Source organism: Pelodiscus sinensis, chromosome 5, assembly GCF_052426305.1.
Source record: "Pelodiscus sinensis isolate ZL-2025 chromosome 5, ASM5242630v1, whole genome shotgun sequence".
Taxonomy (NCBI): Eukaryota; Metazoa; Chordata; order Testudines; family Trionychidae; genus Pelodiscus; species Pelodiscus sinensis.
In genome coordinates this window covers 98,867,500-98,888,666 of record NC_143056.1, presented here as the reverse complement: position 1 = coordinate 98,888,666, position 21,167 = coordinate 98,867,500, and the positions used below count along the sequence as shown (strand labels likewise).

General features: G+C 46.7%; 1 protein-coding gene and 1 long non-coding RNA gene across 2 annotated transcripts in view; one reads left to right on the top strand and one right to left on the bottom strand.

Annotated features, from left to right (window-relative positions):
- The window catches only part of CCDC73 (coiled-coil domain containing 73), a 204,963-nt gene that overhangs the window by 125,841 nt on the left and 57,955 nt on the right, over positions 1 to 21,167 (top strand). Inside the window, exon 12 of the mRNA XM_089778828.1 lies at positions 20,694 to 20,804. Coding sequence (XP_089634954.1) covers positions 20,694 to 20,804 — 111 coding nt within the window. The remainder of the gene's footprint in view (positions 1 to 20,693; positions 20,805 to 21,167) is intronic.
- Positions 2,252 to 10,261, bottom strand: LOC112546775 (uncharacterized). Its single transcript, XR_012903219.2, has 4 exons — positions 9,991 to 10,261; positions 6,432 to 6,526; positions 5,849 to 6,048; positions 2,252 to 4,119 (listed from the first exon to the last, which is right to left on the bottom strand). It is a non-coding gene; the product is annotated as an uncharacterized LOC112546775 (long non-coding RNA).

Sequence of the window (21,167 nt, the reverse complement as noted above, 5' to 3'; positions counted from 1 at the left end):
TCAGACAGTTTGAAGATCCCAAGATGCAGAGAATCCTCCAGTTGTGATCTGTACCCCATGCCTCAGAGGAAGGCGAATCTATCACTGTATAAATTTTTAGTATGTTATAACAAAATCATTTTACAAATCACTGTTTCCACTCCAATTTTTCATTAACCTCTCTTATACACACTTACTGCATGACTATTTTGAACCTCTTTATATTTAAAAAAATGATGGTCCACAGTTCCAAAAAAGGCACCTCCCCTCACAGAAATTCCTGCATATAGGCTTAATAAGGACATCCCAAGCATAGTGCCACCTTCCCTCATCCTCCATGACACAGGCTGCATGATAGGAGAAGTGAAGGGGAAAGCCAGAGTATGCTGAATTTGACATAATTAAGCTACCTCCAATGAGTGGCGGTAGCTATGTCTACAAAAGAGCTTTCCTGTCAACATAGAGAGCATGAGTGGTTTTATAGCAGGGCAGCTGTATCATTGCAGCTGTGTTGCTGTAAGCTTTCTAGTGTAGATACAGGCAGTCCCTGGGTTACGTACAAGATAGGGACTGTAGGTTTGTTCTTAAGTTGAATTTGTATGTAAGTCGGAACTGGTACATATTGTAGGGGAAACTCTAGCCAAACATTTATCCAGAGCTCAGTTTTATTCTCCCACACCTCACTTCCCTCAGTCCTTTATTCTCAAGTTGAGGTGTCTGCTGAGAAAAGCCGCTCCGTGTCTCCCTGGTCTGCTGGGGGGAAGCAGCTAGTGTGGGGTTGCCTCACCCCGTTTGTAAGTAGGGATCCGATGTAAGTCGGATCCATGTAACCCGGGGACTGCCTGTATAGCCTATCTTTCTAAAGGTGTTTAGAACCACTTACATATGTAAAGGGGATTACACAGTGAACAAAAAGCTCAGATATTGCCTAACTTCTAACTTTTAGTAGCAGAAAATCTCCAAGGGCCTACCTGCCCTGGAGCATTGATAGGGATTCCACCTGAAGATGAAGGAGAAATAATACATTTCTGGATGAACTGTAAAAGCAAATCCAGCTCCCCGACAATATGGCTACGTCTAGCCTGGCCCCTTCTTTGGAAGAGGCATGCTAATTTCTAACTTTGGAATAGGGAAATCCACGGGGGGATTTAAATATCCCCCGTGGGATTTAAATAAACATGGCCGCCGCTTTTTTTCCGGCTTGGGGAAAAGCCGGAAAAGAGCGTCCAGACTGGCGCGATCCTCCGGAATAAAGCCCTATTCCGGAGGATATCTTATTCCTGACTTGAAGTAGGAATAAGAGATCCTCCGGAATAGGGCTTTATTCCGGAGGATCGCGCCAGTCTGGACGCTCTTTTCCAGCTTTTCCCCAAGCTGGAAAAAAAGCGGCGGCCATGTTTATTTAAATCCCGCGGGGGATATTTAAATCCCCCGCGCATTTCCCTATTTCAAAGTTCTAAATTAGCATGGCTATTCCGAAGAAGGGGCCAGTGTAGACGTAGCCTATATGTTTCTATTAAAAAATCAAAACCCCCACAACTTTCAAAACTGGATTTTGTTGGTATCCTAGTTGAAAGGCTCATCAAAGAGGCTAAGGAGTGACTGGAGCTTAAACTTTCCCCTCACCTTCTACATACCATCACTGATGCGAGTAGAACTTATGTTGCTCTGGGGTGTGTTTTTTTCAGCAACATAAGTTTTGCTGCCATAAGTGATAGTGTAGACATGGCTTTAGTCACAAATCATAAATTTTCTTTGGTGATTCTTTTTTCTTTAATAAAAACATCTTATTTTCCGTGTGAAATCTCCTGCTACTAAATCAATCTCTTAGAGTAGAACAAAAGTTTCCAAGTTTTAATAACTGTCCATCATTATACCTTGGTGAGAGGTACATTCCTGCGAGATATGCAATTTACAAGTCATTCCCAAGCAGAACACAGAAACTGGTTTTGCTGGAGAGACTGATACATTCCTCTTCATGCCCTGGAGTAGGCAGGAATGAAAACTCTAAGCAATCCTTCTCAAAAAATGATATGGTCAGCTCTGCAACTTGTAACTATGTCTACACTGCAGAGTTTTTTCAGAAAACCAGCCACTTCTGTTTCTTCCGAAAGAAGCCTGCAGTCTAGGGGTATGTCTAGACTACAGGGTTTTGTCGACAGAAGTTTTGTCAACAGATACTGTCGACAAAGCTTCTGTCAACAAAGAGCGTCTAGACTGCAGCCAGTTCTGTCGACAAAGCAAGCCGCTTTATCGACATAACAGTGTGGACGCAAAGGACAGTGTAGATGCAATAATGCCTTCTATCGACAGAACTCTGTCAACAAAAGGCGTTATTCCTCGTAGAATGAGGTTTACATACGTCGACAAAACTGCTGAGTTTTGTCGACATAACTCAAAGGCAGTGTGGACGCAGGTATAGTTTTGTCGACAAAAGTCCACTTTTGTCGACAAAACCCTGTAGTCTAGACACACCCTAGATGTAGTCTAAGGGTCACATCTCTAAAATATTCTCCTCTTCAACTGGTAGAACTTCTGATGTCAGGGGAAAGAAAGGAACATTGCTCCCCTAAGGGGCATAAATCCAGGTTACCATCAACTTGTCCTAACTCTAAGAGGCAGAATTCCTCTTACTCTGCCACACAAAAGGGTAGCTCAGGGCCTAGGAAGGGTCCATCTGGCACTTATTCAGGCACTGGTCATTTTATCTGCTGTATCTGTTGCAGAACGTCATTGTGTGGCTACCATCTGAGTGTTCCCTTGCGACTTTAAAGTGGCCCTGCAAATGACCCTGCCTCGGTTTTTCCCTTCCATAGAGATCTATTTACTCCCCATCAACTGGACTTTGAGTTTGATTATGGATGCTTCTGCCCTAGGTTGGGGAGGCACCAGGGATCTCTGTAGATTCAAAGGCTAAGGTCTGGCCAGGATTTTGTTCTCCACATTTGCCTAGCTTGCCAATCGTTCCTTCCCCATATTTAAGGGAATTAATTTACTATATTTATGGACAACAAGCACCCATGTTCTGTTTGAACAATCAGAAAGGGGCCAGATACACCGTTCTTTGCCAAGAAGCAACACTGCTTTGGGACTTATATGTAACCAACTCAATCAGTCTCAAAGTCCCCCACCTTACAGGTGCCTAGAACAGTCTGGCAGATCTGCTGAGCAGGTCTTTCATCAGTTACCATGAGTGGTGTCTCTGCCTAGATATAGGCAGAATCATTGTCCAGATGTGGGAGGAGGGGGTTCTGACACATAGACCTGTATGCAACCTGCATCAACAAGAAGTGTCATCCATTTTGTTCTTTGGCAGCTTAAGGTCTCTGATGGGTGCTTTCCTGTTTCCCTGGAAATACCAACTCATGTACAACATATCCTCTGTTTCTGCTCCTACACAGTGTTGTTAAAAATCAAGCAGAACCATGTTTGAGTGATATTGCTTTGTATTGCTGTGTATTGCTTTTCCACTACTGAGCCTCTCAACTTCACTGACACTACCACAAGACCCATATCTGATATTATACGGCCACAGCTATAGAGGTGGTCCTTCATAGAGCCTGGATACTCCATGGTCAACACCTCAGGAGGAGATCTGTTCAAAGGAGGTACAAAGTATCATCTTGAAGCCTTAGACTAGGTAGTTTTAACTGTTGAAATGAAAGTCTCTCTGTCAGGTCCAGTTAGGGGTTTTCAATACAACACATGCTAGACTATTTGTTATGCCTGAAACAGCGAGGTCTTACCCTTAGTCTTGCCAGGGTTCCACTATCAGCTATCTTGGTTTTTTACCCCTTGATTAACATATGGATGGAGAAACAAGAGTGATTATCAGATTTCTGAAGGGTCTGGATCAGTTATATCCCAAGGAGAGAATCCTATTACCCTGGTGATTTAAATTAGCACTGGCAAAACTAATGGCTTCACTGTTTCTTCGAGAGAGAGATGTCCTTGGGGGTGCTCCACAGCAGGTGTCTGTGTGTACCAGCGCTGCAGAGCAGATTCTTCCTAGCAGTGCATTGAGGGTCATGCATGCACAGCATGTGAGGTGCACGGCACCATCTGGCACTGTCACACATGCACAGCCACCTTTCCCTCAGTTCCTTCATCCCGTCCTCAGCTCATCATTCCTCAGTAGTTCTGTGTAGATAAATAGATTAGTTAACTCCAAATTCTTCTCTCTAGTTGTTTAACAAATTCTTCACCAAAAAAACCCAAACCCCATGCCATTTGTCCCGAAGTTGGTTCTCTCACCACTTAAGATCACCCACCTGGGATGATGGGCTCACCGTTCCACAGACTACAATGAGACAATGCTGGCCTCAGACGGCCACGCAAAATGCATCAAGTTTCTTGGGAACTCCCATGTTCAACAGGACTGCCCACACTGTGCTAAACTTAAGGCGCAAACGCAGAGAGACAGATCTCCATTTAAAAATGCTCATGATTGAGAAGGGCAAACACCCTTCCTCAGACCTGGGTGCTCAGCAGATTGCCAATAATAAGGGGGACAAACCCAAGGAATCCCCAAACAAATGTGCTGCCTCTCTGCCATAAGACCTGCAGTCGCCTAAACGACATTCGACCAACAGGAAGGGGAAAAAAGCTTATGATTCATGCCCCAGCACTTACGATAAGCCATGCACCTTTGGTGCTGACTGAGCTCCCCACAAACGCGCCTCACACGATGCCTACACAGAATCTACAGGCCATTCAGTGCCTGCCTCAGAGATGTTGGCACTGAGTACAGCGCCAAACAGTGCACCACTTGAGATCATAGTGCCAAGAGTGCTTACCACAGCACCACAACATCTGATGGTGCAGGCTATCAGCACTGTCCAGCCATTGCTGATCACAAAGCTGTGAGCTCTGGGCCTGGAATACCACCAGCACTGGCGCCAAGTGCAACATCACTAGCCTTGGTGCTGTTTATTTCCACTATTAGCTTCTGGCATCAGAGACACCTTGTGGTCTTATCAACTTTTAACTTTCCATTATTAAGCACCAACAAACTATCTTACTCAGCACCATCCAAATACACATCACCTACTTTGTTATCAAGTGACGACGATGAGGAGCTGGGGTTTTTTCACCCCAGCTGTCACCATGCACAGAAAAATCAAGACACTCATCCCATGCCAACTTTGCCTCACCCTACCAGGATGGGCATGGCCCCCAGGGCTCCATACCCATGGATACCACCACCCATGCTTTATCCACAGCAATGGCAATATTGGAGTCCATGACCTCATGTAGCTGCTTCTCGCTCGCCACAGTGCCACCTGCTGTCGGGTTGGGGAATTAGACGTGCTGGCAGGTGGCGGGATCCTTTCAGGACACTGCCCTCCGGCAATGTCCACAACAGCCTAAGCTTTCCCCCCCTTCCGGGGGAGTGTGATAGGCCGGTAGGCCTTCAGGAGGCGGTACCCCCGTCTCCGGCACGGGGTGAGACGCCTGTCCTATTGCGCTACCGTGCCTTACAATAGTCCAGGGCAGCGAGTTTATTCCCGGCCTTGCTTCAGGTCGGGATTAAAAGGCAATAGTTTGCGCGCCCGGCCTTGCTTCAGGCCCGGGCCGTTGGGGAATAAGTTCAAACACACACAAGTTTGTAGAAGCTCCTAGTTCTGGAGCGAGGCCGGTAGTGCACCCGCAGCAGCGGTGAGGGGGAGACTGCCACCTGATGAGTGGGTGGCAGGGGGGCGCAGGCCCACCCACTACATTGCACCCCAGCCCAGGGGCCCTAGATGCAGCCGTGCAGCTGCGACTGGCTCAGCAGGGCTCCCGCCCACAATTTGCTGGCCGAGGGCTGCTCTCAGCCCGTGCTATCCCCTGGGCCACTTCTCATCTCCCCCTTCCCCGGTACCTGTACCTCCCGCAGGTCCGCCAGGGAGTTGAAAGCGGTGTTGTCCCAGCAGGGTCCGGGCAGCTCGATCTAGGGGTCAAGAGGTTGAAGCTCTGCAGCGTCCTGCGGGCTCGTCTGGGCCCGGGGTTCCGGCAACCATCAGGGTTCCAGCTGGTCCACCGGCTCGGGCCAGATCTGCTGGCTGGCTTGGCCAGGTCTCTGTAGCTCTGGCAGGGAAGCCTTGGCTAGCCTTCGGGGTGGCCGCTGAGAGAGGCCTAGGCCAGGTCTCAGCCTCCCCAGGCAGGAGCTCTGGACAGCCTCCTTCTCCTTCAGAGGCTGGCCCCTGACTGAGCTCCCCGGCAGTCTTCTTATAGTCCTAGCCCCGCCCCTTAGCTTCTGGTCAGGTGAGAGGGTGGGGCTAGGCTGGGCCCAAAATGGCTCCCAGAGGGGTTTCTCCACCTCTGGCTCAGTGGGTGACCACTCCACCCCACTACACCTCAACATCACAAAAAGAGACAGACTCCTGTCCCAATCCCCTTTAACACAGAGGAAACAGAATGAAATTGATGAACCAACTTAGGTCAGAATGCATTATTAGACACAAACTCACCATCTGTGACAGACGAGGCTATCATGCCATTGCCCTCGGCAACTACTGAAGATTTCATCCCTTTTCAGGAACTTTTTAAGAGAGTCGCAGCTGACCTAAACATTGCGATGGAGGAAGTGCAGGACACACAACATGAGCTTACCAGCATACTGTAGGCTACACCTTCCTCAAAAATTGCCTTGCCTATCAACTCAATTATCATGGAACCTACCAAAATCTTTTGGACAATCCCTGCCTCAATTCCTCCCACCTACAAAAAGGCAGACCGAACTATTAAGTCTCCCCCAAAGGGGTCAGAGTTTTTATTTATTCATCCACCATCTTTGACGTGGTGCAGTAAAGAAATAAACAACAGCAAAACCATTCCACACCATCCAACAGAGATAATAAAAGACTTGACACGCTTGGTAAAAAGGTGTACACCTCAGCGCCATATTACAACTAAGAGTGCCCAATTATGCTGTGCTCCTCAGTAAATATGATTTTAACAGTTACACAAAGTTTAATACTTTTATTTAAAATATACCAGAGGCGAAAAAGACACAGCTTAGAACAGTCATCGCAAAGGGCCAGGCAATATCTAGGACAGCCCTTCAAGTTGTCCTAGATGCAGCAGAGACGGCCACAAGGGCAACAGTTTTGACAGTTGTCATAAGACGGGCTTCATGGTTCAATTCCTCTGACTTCCCTCGAGAAATCCAGTCATCTGTGTTAGATCTACCATTTGAGGGTGAAAAGCTCTTTTAATCTAAAACCAACAATGTCCTCCATTCCATGAAAGACTCCCAGGCCACACTAAAATACCTTGGCATCCAGACATCTGCAACAAGGAGAAGGCAATATAGATACCAACCATACCAGAGGCCGAGATATCAGCAGTTCATGTACCGATACCAAAGGCAAGAGCATCCACCACACCAACAATGTGGCCATGGCAGACAGCAGCGTCGACACAATCAGGGCAATGCTTCCAACCATCTGCCTCAGCCCAGTAAGCACGTTTGAGGTGTCGGTTGAGAAACTGAAAAGCACCTCAACTTCTCCAGAGCTCCCAACACTAGGAAATCTTTCACCTATCATCTTTTGCCATTCTGTGACAAATGGCGCAATATTACATCTGACAAATGGGTGCTACAATTTCATTTGGATACACCATCACATGCATGTCCATCCCTCCATTCCACCTACCCACCCCATTCCTCTTCAGGGACCCCTCTCATGAGACTATATTACAACAAGAAGTAGATCGCCTTCTACATTTAGGTGCTAGTATAGAACCTGTTCCCCCAGAATTTCAGAGGACTGGATTTTATTCTCACAACTTCCTCACTCAGAAAAAAATGGAGGCTGGCACCTAATTCTTGATTTGAGGGCCCTGAACAAATTTGTAAAGAGGTAAAAGTTCAAAATGGTCACATTATCCACCATTATCTCCTCTCTGGAGTTCGGTGATTGGTTTTCGTCCCTCAATTTACAAGACGTATATTTTCATGTGTCATTTGACCTGTTCATAGATGGTTTCTCAGTTTCACCCTAGGTACATAGCACTACCAATATACGCTGCTACCTTTTGGACTTTCTACACCTCTGAGGGTTTTCTCCAAGACGTTAGTGGTGGTTACAGCCCACCTCAGAAAACAGGACGTTACCATTTATCCATATGTCAATGATTACCTTATCAAGACAAGAACTTGATATGAATCCTATCGCTGCACCCATCTGATACAACAATGCTTCCAATTGCTGGGACACCTAATCAACGAGAACAAGTAAGTCCTTATGCCAATTCAGTCGATACAATTTATTGTCGTGCACCACAACTCTGACTCAGCCACCGCCTCTCTGCCTCCTGATAGATTCCTAAGGATCTGCGAGCTAGTACAATCACTCCGCATAATGCCATGCATCACAATCCACAACTGTTTACAACTCACGGGATATATGGTGCCCTATAACCCTGGGGTCCACAATGCCATGAGGTGCCTCCAAGGATGGCTCAGATCAAATAACAAGCCCAACCTACACTCCCTGACCAAAACAGTGTCACTTCCCAACACGGCAAAAAGAGCAACATTGTGGTGGACAAAGCTGTACAATTTATGCAGGGGCATACCCTTCCAAACCCCAGAACCCACAGTGATCATCAACACGAATGCTTCCCTCACAGGCTAGGGAGCACACACGAGAGACCTAATAACCCAGGGCCTATGGACTCTGGCAGAGAGGACACTACACATCAATATCCTTGAGCTTAGGGCCATTGGGCTTGCATTCCAACATTTCCTACCTCACATCACTGGAACACAAGTCAGGATATATACCAGCAATATAGCTTGTATGTTTTATATTAACAAACAAGGCAGGGCACGATCCAACACTCTATGCACAGAAGTCATAGCACTCTGGATCGGGTGCCTCACTCATGGCATCTCCATAAGCGCATGCCATCTCCCCGGCACCCTAAACACCACAGCTGATGCCCTAAGCAGAGGCCTATTACAAGATCACAAGTGGCAGATTGACCATTCAGTTCTGACAGAGATATTTGCACAGTGAGAATACCCTCACATAGACCTATTCGTTACCAGAACAAACAAAAAGTGCCCACTCTATTGCTCCAGAGCGGGCATGAGAAAGTACTCACTCGGAGACATTCTTGTCCTCAAGTAGAACAATCACCTATTCTAAGCATTCCCTCCCTTTCCCCTCTTCAGCAGGGTACTCATCAAAATATGGAAGGACAAAACAAGAGTTATCCTAATAGCACCCTGTTGACCCTGGCAACTGTGGTTTCCTGTGTTGAACAGAATGACCCTACATCATCCAATCACACTTCCATGCAACTCGAGTATACGACTCCAAACAGGAATTGAAGCTCCCCACACAGATTTTCTCAGGCTTCACCTCAGGGTGTGGTACCTAGATGGTTCATGAGCATAGAATTATAATGTTCAAACCAGGTATGTGAGACGCTTCTCCACAGGGCCCCTACAATGAGAAAGGCATACAGTAACAAATGGTCTCGTTTTGTACATTGGGCTGCTTCCCGTAACATAATGCTGGAGGATGTCCTCCTACCTGCAATCCTTGAATACTTACTTCACCTCAAGCAATCTCACCTTTCTTTGAGCTCAGTTAGAGTACATCTTGCAGCAATAATAACATTCCACATGACTGTCAATGACACCATGGTCTTCACACATGCCACAACCAAACGCTTCCTCAAAGGCCTACATGGGCTATATCCTGATGTTGCTGCCCCACAGATATTATGGGACCTACATTTGGTACTAACCGCGCTCACAAAACCTCCAATTGAACCTGTGGCCACATGCTCCCTTCTCCACTTAACACTCAAAATGGCATTCCTTGTTGCGATAATGTCAGCACACTGGGTGGGAGAGATGACTGCCCTAATGGCAGACCCCACCATTCACCATCTTATTTAAAGAGAGCCTTTCTACGGACATGTCCAAAGTTTTTACCCAAAATACATTCTACCTTACACCTTAATCAAATAATACACTTAGCTATATTTTTTTCCAGGCCTCATGCCAACCTCTTCGATGCACAAGCTAGTTGTCCACAGGCTGCTCTTCTTTTATCGCCACAGAATGGGACCCTTCAGGTCATCCCCAAGATCCTTCATCTCCATTGTGGAGCGTAGCAAGAGGCATAGATATCATCTCACAGACTAACCTGCTGGATCTCTGATTGCATCACAATGTGCTATGATTTGAATCAGTTATCACCACCTACCTCAGTCCATGCACACTCCACGAGAGTGGTTGTTTACCTGAGAAAGGTTCTCATTGATGATATACAGGCAGTCCCCGGGTTACGTACAAAATAGGGACAGTAGGTTTGTTCTTAAGTTGAATCTGTATGTAAGTCGGAACTGGCGTCAGCCGCTGCTGAAACTGATCAGTTTCAACCGCGGCTGAATCTGGATGCCAGTTCTGACTTACATACAGATTCAACTTAAGAAACCCAGGCCCCCCCAAGTCAGCTGCTGCTGAAACTGATCAGCGGCTGATTCCAGGAAGCCTGGGGCAGAGCAACTCTGCCTCGGGCTTCCTGTAGTCAGCTGCTGGTCAGTTTCAGCAGCAGCTGACTTGGGGACGCCTGGGGCAGAGCAGCTGGGGTGCTGCTGGGTTGCTCCAGTAGCGCAGCTCCTCGGCGCTACTAGAGCAACCCAGCAGCACCCCAGCTGCTCTGCCACAGGCGTCCTGAATCAGCCGCTGTTGAAACTGACCAGCAGCGGCTGAATCAAGATGCCTGGGGCAGAGCAGCTGGGGTGCTGCCGGGTTGGTCCGGAGCGGCGCTGCGGGACCAACCCAGCAGCCCCCAGCTGCTCTACCCCAGGGGTAGGCAAGAAAAGTCTGGTCTGCGGGGGGGGGCACTAGCTGCACCTCCCCCCCAGCAGACCAGGGGGACAGGAGCAAAGCCGTGGAGCACGCCCGCAGCGGGACAGCCCAAGCGCGCCCGGGCTGTCCCGCTGCGGGCGTGCTCCGCGGCTTTGCTCCTGTCCCCCTGGTCTGCTGGGGGGGTCCAGCAAAGCCGCTTGGACCCCCCCAGTAGACCAGGGACACCAGAGCAAAGCCGCCCCCCAGCAGACCAGGGGGACAGGAGCAAAGCCGCCCAGGCGGCGGGAGTCCCGCTGCCTGGGCGGCTTTGCTCCGGGGCAAACGAGCAAAGCCGCCCAGGCAGCGGGACTCCCGCCTCCTGGGTGGCTTTGCTTGGGTGTCCCTGGTCTGCTGGGGGGGTCCAGCGGCTTTGCTGGACTCCCCCCGCAGACCAGGGAGACCGGGAGAAGCTTTTCTCGCCCCGGAGGACACGGGTGGCGACCCGCCGCCCATGAGCTCCGGGGCGAGAAAAGCCCCGTTCGTAAGTGCGGATCCGACATAAGTCGGATCCGCGTAAGTCGGGGACTGCCTGTATTTGCTGTTGCTACATGCACATCAGAACAAGTTTCACTAAGCACCACCGGCCCTCTTCTCTCTACCATAGTATCAAAGGCCATAGTAAAGACAGATTACCTTCCTGATCCGTAGTCCCTACCTTCATCACACAAATTGCTTTGCAGTCACCTGCTGTGGAGCACCCCCAGGGACATCTCTCGAAGAGGAGGTTACTCATCTTTAATGTAACTGATGTTCTTTGAGATGCTTCACTACTATCCCTTACTCCCCTCTCCTTCGAGCCAAAAAAAAAAAAATTTCCACCAGGCCAGGTTCTGGATAGAGGAGGAACTGACAGGAGGGAGACTGTGCATGTGTGGTAGCATCGGTACCACACACATGCAGCCCCCAGTGCTCTGCTAGGAAGGATCTGCTCTGTGATTTTGGGACTCTCTGACACTTTCTGTGGAGCACCCCCAGGGACACTTATCTTGAAGAATGTCAGTTACAGTCAAGGTGAATAACCTCCTCTTACCTGTTTATTGATCCATTTTTCAGTATAGGTAGCCTTTTTGGTGTCTGTTACCTCAACAAGAAAAGTAGATGATTTGAGAACTCTGGTATCTGATCCACTATATCTTCATAGAATCATAGACTACTAAAACTGGAAGGTCATCAAGAGATCATGCAGTCCAGTCTCCTGCCCTTATGGCAGGACCAAGCACCATCTAGATCATCCCTGATAGATGTCTGTCCAACCTGCTCTTAAATATCTCCAGTGATAGAGATTCCTCAACCTCCCTAGGTAATTTATTCCAATGTTTAACCAAACTGACAGGAAGTTTTTCCTGATGTCCAACCTAACCCTCTGTTGCTTCTTGTCATATCATCAGAGGCCAAGGAAAATAATTTTTCTCCCTCCTCTTTGTAAACACTCTTTTAGATACTAGAAAACCGAAATCACGTCCCCTCTCAATCTCCTCTTTTCTAAACTAGACAAGCCCAATTCTTTCAGTCTTCCCTTATAGGTCATGTTTTCTAAACTTTTAATAATTTTTGTTGCTCTTCTCTGGACTTTCTCCAATTTTTCCACTTCTTTCTTGAAATGTGGCACCCAAAACTGGACAGAATACTCCAGCTGAGGCCCAATCAGTACAGAGTAGAATGGAAAAATTACTTCCCATGTCTTACAGATGTATTAACAGGAGTGTTGTGTGTGATGGGACCCTCCCCCATGTTTTATGAAATGGACTCATGGACATGAATATGCATAACTTGAAGATGCTTGGAACACATTGCCTTATGTAACCTATCAATCTCGATGTCTTAATCTGCTGGGTCTGTATATCTTATTTTAGTGTGTGTATCATTCTTGTGCATAAAGATAGATACATGGAGCATGGAATGGTTTATGGTTTTTAAATGTGCAAAGGAAAGTCCTCAAGGTTGTTTCCAATGCTGGGATGTCTCAATGTGTGGGCAATCATATGTAAACATCCTCTTTTGTCCTATGGGGTATGTCTACACTACCACCCTAGTTCGAACTAGGGTGGTAAAGTAGGCAACCGGAGTTGCAAATGAAGCCCGGGATTTGAATTTCCTGGGCTTCATTTGCATCTCGCCGGGCGCCGCCATTTTTAAATGTCTGCTAGTGCGGACTCCGTGCTGCGTGGCTACACGCGGCACAGACTAGGTAGTTCGGACTAGGCTTCCTATTCCAAACTACCATTACTCCTCGTTTCTGAGAGGGTTGCTCAATCTCAGATCATTCAAACTATGGATGTTCAACAAAAGTACCATCCCTTACTTAAGAACCTGCAACCTTCCCAGAAATCTAATTTGGCACCTCCCTTTGATGATGCCATTTTGGAAATTGACGACGACATCTGGCAGACTCCAGCTACTTCCTTACCGACCAATAAATGATCTGATAAGAAATACCCTTCTGGTTTATAAAGTATGGAGTTCTTGTTTACTCACCCTCTGCCCAATTGCCTTGTCACGGACGTAGCACAATAGAGGTCCAAGACAGCACAGTCTAAAAATACCACAAATGACAAGGAGGCCAAACGCCTTGACATCCTAGGCAGGAAAGTGTACTCTTCCGCCACTTCAGCTTTAAGAATGTGTAATTATGTGGTTCCCCTGGCAAACCATGATTTTGATAATTATTCAAAATTAATACCTCTTTTGGAACATCTACTGGACTTGAAACACCAAATTCTAAAGGCGGTAATAAAGGAGGGCTATACAACAGCCCGAACAGCATTGCAGATTGCTTTGGACACTGCCGATGCAGCGGCTCGTGCCACAGAGACTGCTGTAGTAATGTGTCATGCGTCCTGGTTACATCAGGCTGCTGCCCTGAAGGATTTATTGAATAAAGTAGAAGACTTGCCTTTCAATCGTCAGTTGCTCGTCTCTCAGTCCACTGATTAGGTGTTCCACTCAGACAAAGACTCCCGTATGACGTTGGGAACTCTGGGTATGTACAAGCCTCTGTATAAGAGCAAGAGATACGCACCCTATAATAAGCAGAAACCTTTCTCTCACGCCACATTCCATACCAAACCACACAAGCAGCAGAGACCAAGACAATGCCAACAGAAATGAAGACTTGCAGGCCGTCTATTTCCATATAACAATTCATCCAGCCCATAGGGGATTCCTTCGTTTTTTAGTGGGCACAGAACATTACCAATACCAGGTGCTACCCTTCGGTCTTTCAGCTGCGCCACGAGTGTTTTCCAAAACCCTAGTAGTAGTCGCTGCTTACCTTCAACGTCTTGATATCTCGATCTTCCCGTATCTCAACGGCTGCCTATTAATGGCCCCTACTTTAAACGAGGCTTCACAGGCAGTTGCCACCACCACGGCAGTGTTCGAGGCTTTGGGGCTCATAATCAACTTCGACAAGTCGTCCCTGATGCCAAGTCATAATCTGGAATTTATTGGCGCGAGGCTCAATGCATTGGGCGCAAGGGTATACCTATCCACAAAGAGATTCGAGCTGATTCGAGATTTGGTCCAGACTGTGTCAACTGCTCCCAAATCTCGCATTCTTACCTGCCCTCAGCTGCTCAAGCATATGGCCACCACCACATATATGGTATCACATGGAAGACTCCACCTACACAGCCTTCAGCACTGGCTTTTCACTGTTTACACACTGGGTGTACACAGGACGAACAGAACAGTATCTATTCCCACACGTCAGGGCTTCACTAACATGGTGGGGCAGCCCCCAACATTTCTTAGCAGGCAGAAGCCCTCAATGCAGACAGAAGCCCTCAATGCAGATCACAACGGACACTTCCTTGATCGGTTGGGGTGCCCATCTGCAAGAGCATCGGGTTCAGGGGCTCTGGATGCCCCAGGAAGCCCTATAGCACATAAACTTCCTCAAGTTGCGAGCTGTGTTCAGTGCCTGTAGGCACTTCCTCCACATCATCCGAGGTCTCATGGTTCACATTCTCATCGACAATATATGCACGATTTATTATATCAGCAGACAAGGTGATGCATGCTCATGCCCCCTTTGCGCAGAGGCTATGAGTCTGTGGGACTGGCCAATTCGGAACAGTATAACCCTTACTGCATCATACCTTCTTGGCAAGGACAATGTCATTGCCGATACCCTCAGCAGACACTTCCTTCCCCATCACGAATGGGAGTTACATAACAAAGTTGTTCGCGATATTTTCCATCTTTGGGGATTCCCGAGTATAGACCTTTTTGCCACCTATCACAACAGAAAGTGTCATCGTTATTGCTCACGAGCAGGCATTGGCACGAATTCCTTGGGGAATGCCTTCCTACTCGACTGGAGTTGTCATCATCTTCTCTATGATTTTCCTCCTCTTCCTCTCATTCCAAGGGCACTGAAGAAGATAATGTTGGAGGGCGCAACGGTGATCTTCATAGCACCCTTTTGGCCCCAACAGACTTGGCTGACGCAGTTGTTGAGAATGTCCGTGGCTCAGCCGCGACAACTACCGAGGCTGTCCAATTTACTGTCTCAACAGTACGGTGTGATGGTGCACCCAGACAACAATTGCATGGTCCTGACAGCGTGGTTCCTAGCTGGCTCCAGCCATCAGAAATGACCTGCTCTCTGGCGGTGAGATATGTGCTGATAAACAGCAGGTGCCAAACCACTCTCAAGACCTACCTCTACAAATGGTATTAGTTCCAATCTTGGTGTGCGGCAAGGAACTTTGACCCTCTGTCATTGCCTATTCAGCAGGTCCTCGATTACATTCTCCACCTGAGGACGGCGGGGTTGGCAGTGGCTTCACTTAAGGTTCATCTGGCAGCAATCTCGGCCTTACGTATTCCCATAGACGGTCATTCGCTGTTCGCCCATCCACTCACTAAAAGGTTTCTAAAGGGGCTCAAGAATCTGTATCCGGCTTACAAGATTCCACCATAGCCATGGGACTTGGCTTTAGTGTGGGACACGCTAACTCGCCCCCCCCCCTTTGAGCCGTTAGCAACTTGTGACTTGCACATGCTCACGATGAAGGTGTCATTCCTGCTGGCAATCACTTCAGCACGCCGAGTTAGTGAATTGGCAGCTCTATCCATCGACTCACCATACATGCTATTCTCTGGGCATGGGGTAGTGCTCCGTGTCCATCCTCCCTTCCTCCCGAAGGTGAATTCTCCTTTTCATATAAACGAGCCCATAAGTCTGCCAACATTCTATCGAAAACTGCATTCTTCACCAGAAGAATTGCGTCTACATACGCTCAACATCAGACGAGCTCTGGTCTTCTACCTCGACAGAACGCGTCTTTTCAGGAAGTCTCGGCGTCTTTTTATAGCCACTGCTGAGCGTTCAAAAGGCCAGCAGTTCTCCGCACAACCTATTTCCAACTTAATCGTCTCTTGCATCACACGTTGTTACGCCCTACGGCATGAGCCTTTACCAAGATGACCTCATGCCCACTCCACCAGAGGCACGGCCGCATCTAGTGCTTACCTTAGAGGTGTACCCTTGTAGGACATATGCCGTGCAGCAACTTGGTCATCTGCTCTTACCTTCGCCAGATACTATGCTCTCGCGAAAATATTGAAGAACGATTCAGCGGTGGTGCAAGCAGTTCTGTCCACAGTGCAGAGGCCATAAGTCCGAAGCACAACGATAGCATTAGACCACTGCTGTGTACTTACCTCGAGTGGAGCACCCTGGGGACACTACTCAACGAAGAAGAGAGAGTTACTCACCTTGTTCAGTAACATCTGTTCTTCGAGATGTGTGTCCCCGTGGGTGCTCCACAACCCACCCTCCTCCCTGCTTCGGAGCTTTTGTTTTTATCTTTCAGATGCTTCCGATTGGGAGGAAACTGACAAGCCAGCCTGCGCTCAGCTGTAACGGTGCAAACAGCGTGAGACAGCAGGAGCGCATGTACAGGCCAGCAGGGCTACTGCTAGGGAAGATTCTCCATTTGCGGCGCTGGGATGAGCCCAGCACCTCGAGTGGAGCACCCATGGGGACACACATCTCGAAGAACAGATGTTACTGCACAAGGTGAGTAACACTCTCTCATACAGATAAGAAGGTCATGTGAAACCATATCAAATGCTTTACTAAAGTGTAGGTATACCACATCCACCACTTCTCCCTCATCCACAAGACTTGTTATCCTATCAAAGAAAATTATCAGATTGGTTTGACAAGATTTTTTCTTTACAAATCCATGCTGGCTGTTACCTATCACCTTATTATCTTCCAGGTGTTTGCAGATGAATTCCTTAATTACTTGCTCCATTAACTTCCCTGGCACAGATGTTGAACTGACTGGTCTGTAGTTTCCTGGATTGTTCCTATTTCCTTTTTTATAGATGGGCACTATATTTGCCCTTTTCCAATCTTCTGGAATCTCTCCCAATTTCCATGATTTTTCAAAGAAGATAGAGGAGATATCTGAGCCTTTAGCTTTCAGCTCCCTGAGTATTCTGGGATGCATTTCATCAGGCCCTGGAGATTTGAAGACATCTACATTTTCTAAGAATTTTTTTAACTTGTTCTTTTCCTATTTTAACTTTTAAACCTACCTCATTTCTAAACCTACCCCTCTGCAGTTTTCTATGAGAACAAGATATGCCTATGCCCTCATCCAAAGTTTTTAACCAAAACATTGCCTGATTGTTTTGGAAATGAGAAACTATGTTTTACAATTTTACTCATGAGTATAAGCACCAGGCTTAGGTGAGATTCCACATGTTGGATATTAAGAGAGTATTTTAACATTTTACTTGGGCAGGAATAAATTGTTAATTTGTCCTTGCAATTGTTCGTAAAAGTTGAAAAAAGGATGAAGAACCTTCCAATTTCTCTTCAAAGATTTCCATCATGGATCGTCTCATGTAGTATAACATGGACAATATAACTGCATGTGACGGGGTGAGGCAACCCCGCACTAAAGGGGCCCCCCCCAGCGAGGCTGGAGAAAGCGGCATGGCTTGTCTCGCCGCTGCCGAGGACGCGTCCGGTGGGGTAACCGGAACGTGCCGCTCGGCAGGCGGTCGAGCTGACGGGACCCTGAGCAGCATGGGGGAGGGTGGTGACGGGGTGAGGCAACCCCACACCGAGGGTGCCCCCCCAGCGGGGCAGAAAGGAGCGCCGCGGCTTGGCCCGCTGCCGCCGGGGACGCAGGCAGCAGGGTAGCCGGTACACGCCGCTTGGCTGGCGGCTCCCTGAATGCAGTCCGGGACACCGCGGGGGAGGGACCCCCCCACGATAAGGCCAGCAGGGACGACGGGGAAGGAACACCCCCCCGCCAACCTCGGGGCGGGCAGCCCCGCGGATGCCCCCAGCCAGCCCTATGCTCCACAGCTGTGGGAGACAGGGAGGACGTTGGGGGTGAGGGGAAACAGCTGGGGAGGAGAAGCTGGAGCCGCAGGTGAGCACAGGTGTGGGTGCTCTGGCGGGGCGGGGGCGGCACCTTCCCCAGGTATAAAGCCAGTAGAAGCAGAAGCAGAGGGGAGGACGAGGAGGAGGACGCTGGAGGAAGGGACTGAGAGACACGAAGAGGCAGCGGGACAAGCCGGCTGGTGAGCGGACGAGCGAGGGCGTGAGGAAGCAGCCCAGGGTGGGTGTACTGGAGCCCGAGGGTTGATGCGTTGCGGCTCTGTGCCCCATCAGCCAGGTCGGGGGAGAGAGGAGCCTCTCCTCCGCCTTAGGGCCCTGGGCTGGGGTCTGGAGAGAGGGAGGGCCCGGACCCCCCTCACCTCCTCGCTCGTGGGATCTTCTGCGCGACCGATGGGAGGGTCGACCCGGCGCCGCGTCACGGAGACTGGGACCTTTCGGGGCGGCAACTGTGGTAGTGTGGCTGCCCAGGGCGGGGTGGGCCTGTGGACCCCGTAACACTGCACTAAACAGGATGCCAACAATAGCAATTCAGCTTCTCCAGCTTTTCTGGCCCAAGTACTTATTTTGAACATTTGTAACCTAGCAACTTTGGTCTTCATTTTGCATACTAATGCTTTCCATTATGCCATCTCTCAGCAGTATTGAGATTATGCCAGATTTGAACTATACACTCCTTTAATCATTATTCAGACAAACTTTGATCCTACCTGCAGATTGAACCAGTTGGGTGCATCTACACTGCACTCTTATCTTGAAATAAACTATGCAAATTGTATAGCTTATTTTGAGTTAATTTTGAAATAGTTTATTTCAAAATTTGGTGCTGTCTACACAGCGTGGAACAAGGTTTACAGGGACTTCAGAACTGTAAACCCATTGTATTTCTAAATAATCCCTTTCAGTATCCCAAAATAGCACCATAGTGCAGACATAGCCTTTGTGAGTAGAATGGACATGTGCAATCACTTGCAAATGAAAAAATATTAATATGAAATTATTGTTCTTTGATTTGTGTTGCACGTGTCATCTACAACCTACTCTCCTCGCTCTGTGTATTGGAGTCTGTCTGGTAAGAGAAAACAGAGAGGGCAGCAGCACAAGGGAACAGAGGACACGTGGCATCCATATGAGTACCCCGAAGGAAAATGTTGATGCTAATGTATTGGGTATTCACAGACCTGAAGTCAAATGAGAACTTGCAATACATCTCAAAGGGCAACTCCTGGAACTCAAGATCATTTGTCAGGCTTACACAACATTTCTTCTACTCCTATAAAAGTTAACTATTCAGATTATGACACTAAGATTGTATATCGTTATTGTTCAGCACAATGTACTGCTTATCTTTTTTTAAATTAGGTAGGGGTTAGTATATTTTCCCTTTCAGATTATGAAGTAAGTGTCTCCATACATGTATATAGGAAAGATCTACTGTAGGTTTTTAAATGCTGTATATTACATTCGTTCGCCAAATATTTTATAGTATGGATATATTAACTAGACATTGATTTTAAGCATGTTAAGATTATTGTGAAATAAATCAAAAAGTAATTTGATGTTTGTAGTTATAAATTGAAGTAGATAAGAATTCCTTTTAAATGACATTATTTTCAAAGTGGTTTCATAGAAACCACAGCAAAATCCTATAAATCCAGTTGATCATGTAGTTACATGCATTATAACCGTGTTTACATTTTCAAATGTGTTTGTATCATCTTTATAGAGGTAATGGATACCATAAGTTTTATCTTCTGCACTTTGTTATAAAAATATGGTAGGATAAAAATTCCAGCAGTACTGGAGAGATATATGAGAATTGTTACTGTTGATTTATATGAGCTTGCTTTTAATTTATCAATATGACAATATCTGAGTAAGCCCTGAAACATTAGAAGCACAATTATGACAGCATAAAAAACATAATAGCATATTACTATTATTTTTACCACTTTTATTCCATTTCAGTTAACCAATAAAAATAAAGGGCAATCAGACATACACTAAATATTTGACATTCCTACAGATGTGTTTTACAATTTTAAATTAAAGAATGCAAATTATAGAAAGCATTATTAAAAAAGTTTGAGTATAAGCCATGATAACAGAAGACAAATATTTTCTTTGGTTATACTGTAGTTTTTTCCTTACACTAGGATTTGATTGTGCTACATTTCATAGTTCTCAGCTCTGCACTTCATATTACTTTTTCAGCACATTAAAACTTATGCAGTGAAACTGAATAATGGCAAGTGTTTTTATACCCTTTTATAGCCATTTCTTTTTCATAACCTCCCCCTGTTTCCTGTTAGCTAAACTATAAGCACCTTTCTCTTAATTTATGAAAATTATTGTTGAGTGAGCACATTATCACTGATCTGTATGGCACTTTCAGCATGTTAGAAGCAAAGGTCCAAGCAACATAAAACACATCAAAATTCATTAATGTGATATTGATTATTTTTTGGATAATTAATTTTATTGCAGACCCTTGAAAGAGATAATGAGCTGCAAAGGGAGAAGGCAAAAGAAAATGAAGAAAAGTTCCTTAATCTTCAGAATGAGTATGAAAAAGCACTACGAACTTGGAAAATAGATGTAAGTTTATTCAATTTAATGTTAATGTAATAAAAGGTTTTTAAAATAGTCAAACATTTAAAATAATTCCTAAAAGCCATGAAAATATTGCAAAAATAATGTATGAAAAAGTAAAATATTTTCTTCCCTGGATGCTCCAAATTTTTGTTGAAAAATACTTGAAAAATGTAGATTTTGCCCAAACTCTATTTGACATTCATTTTCGAAGGCCATGCACACATCTTTTTTGAGCCTCAATCACAAAAGCCATAGGGAGGCTTTTGTTTTATTTGTTTTTCAGACATAGAATTAGCACTTAGATATAGTTTCTGAATTATGCATTTTCCAACCTCTGCTTATGTCTGAAGTATCCAATCATTTCCT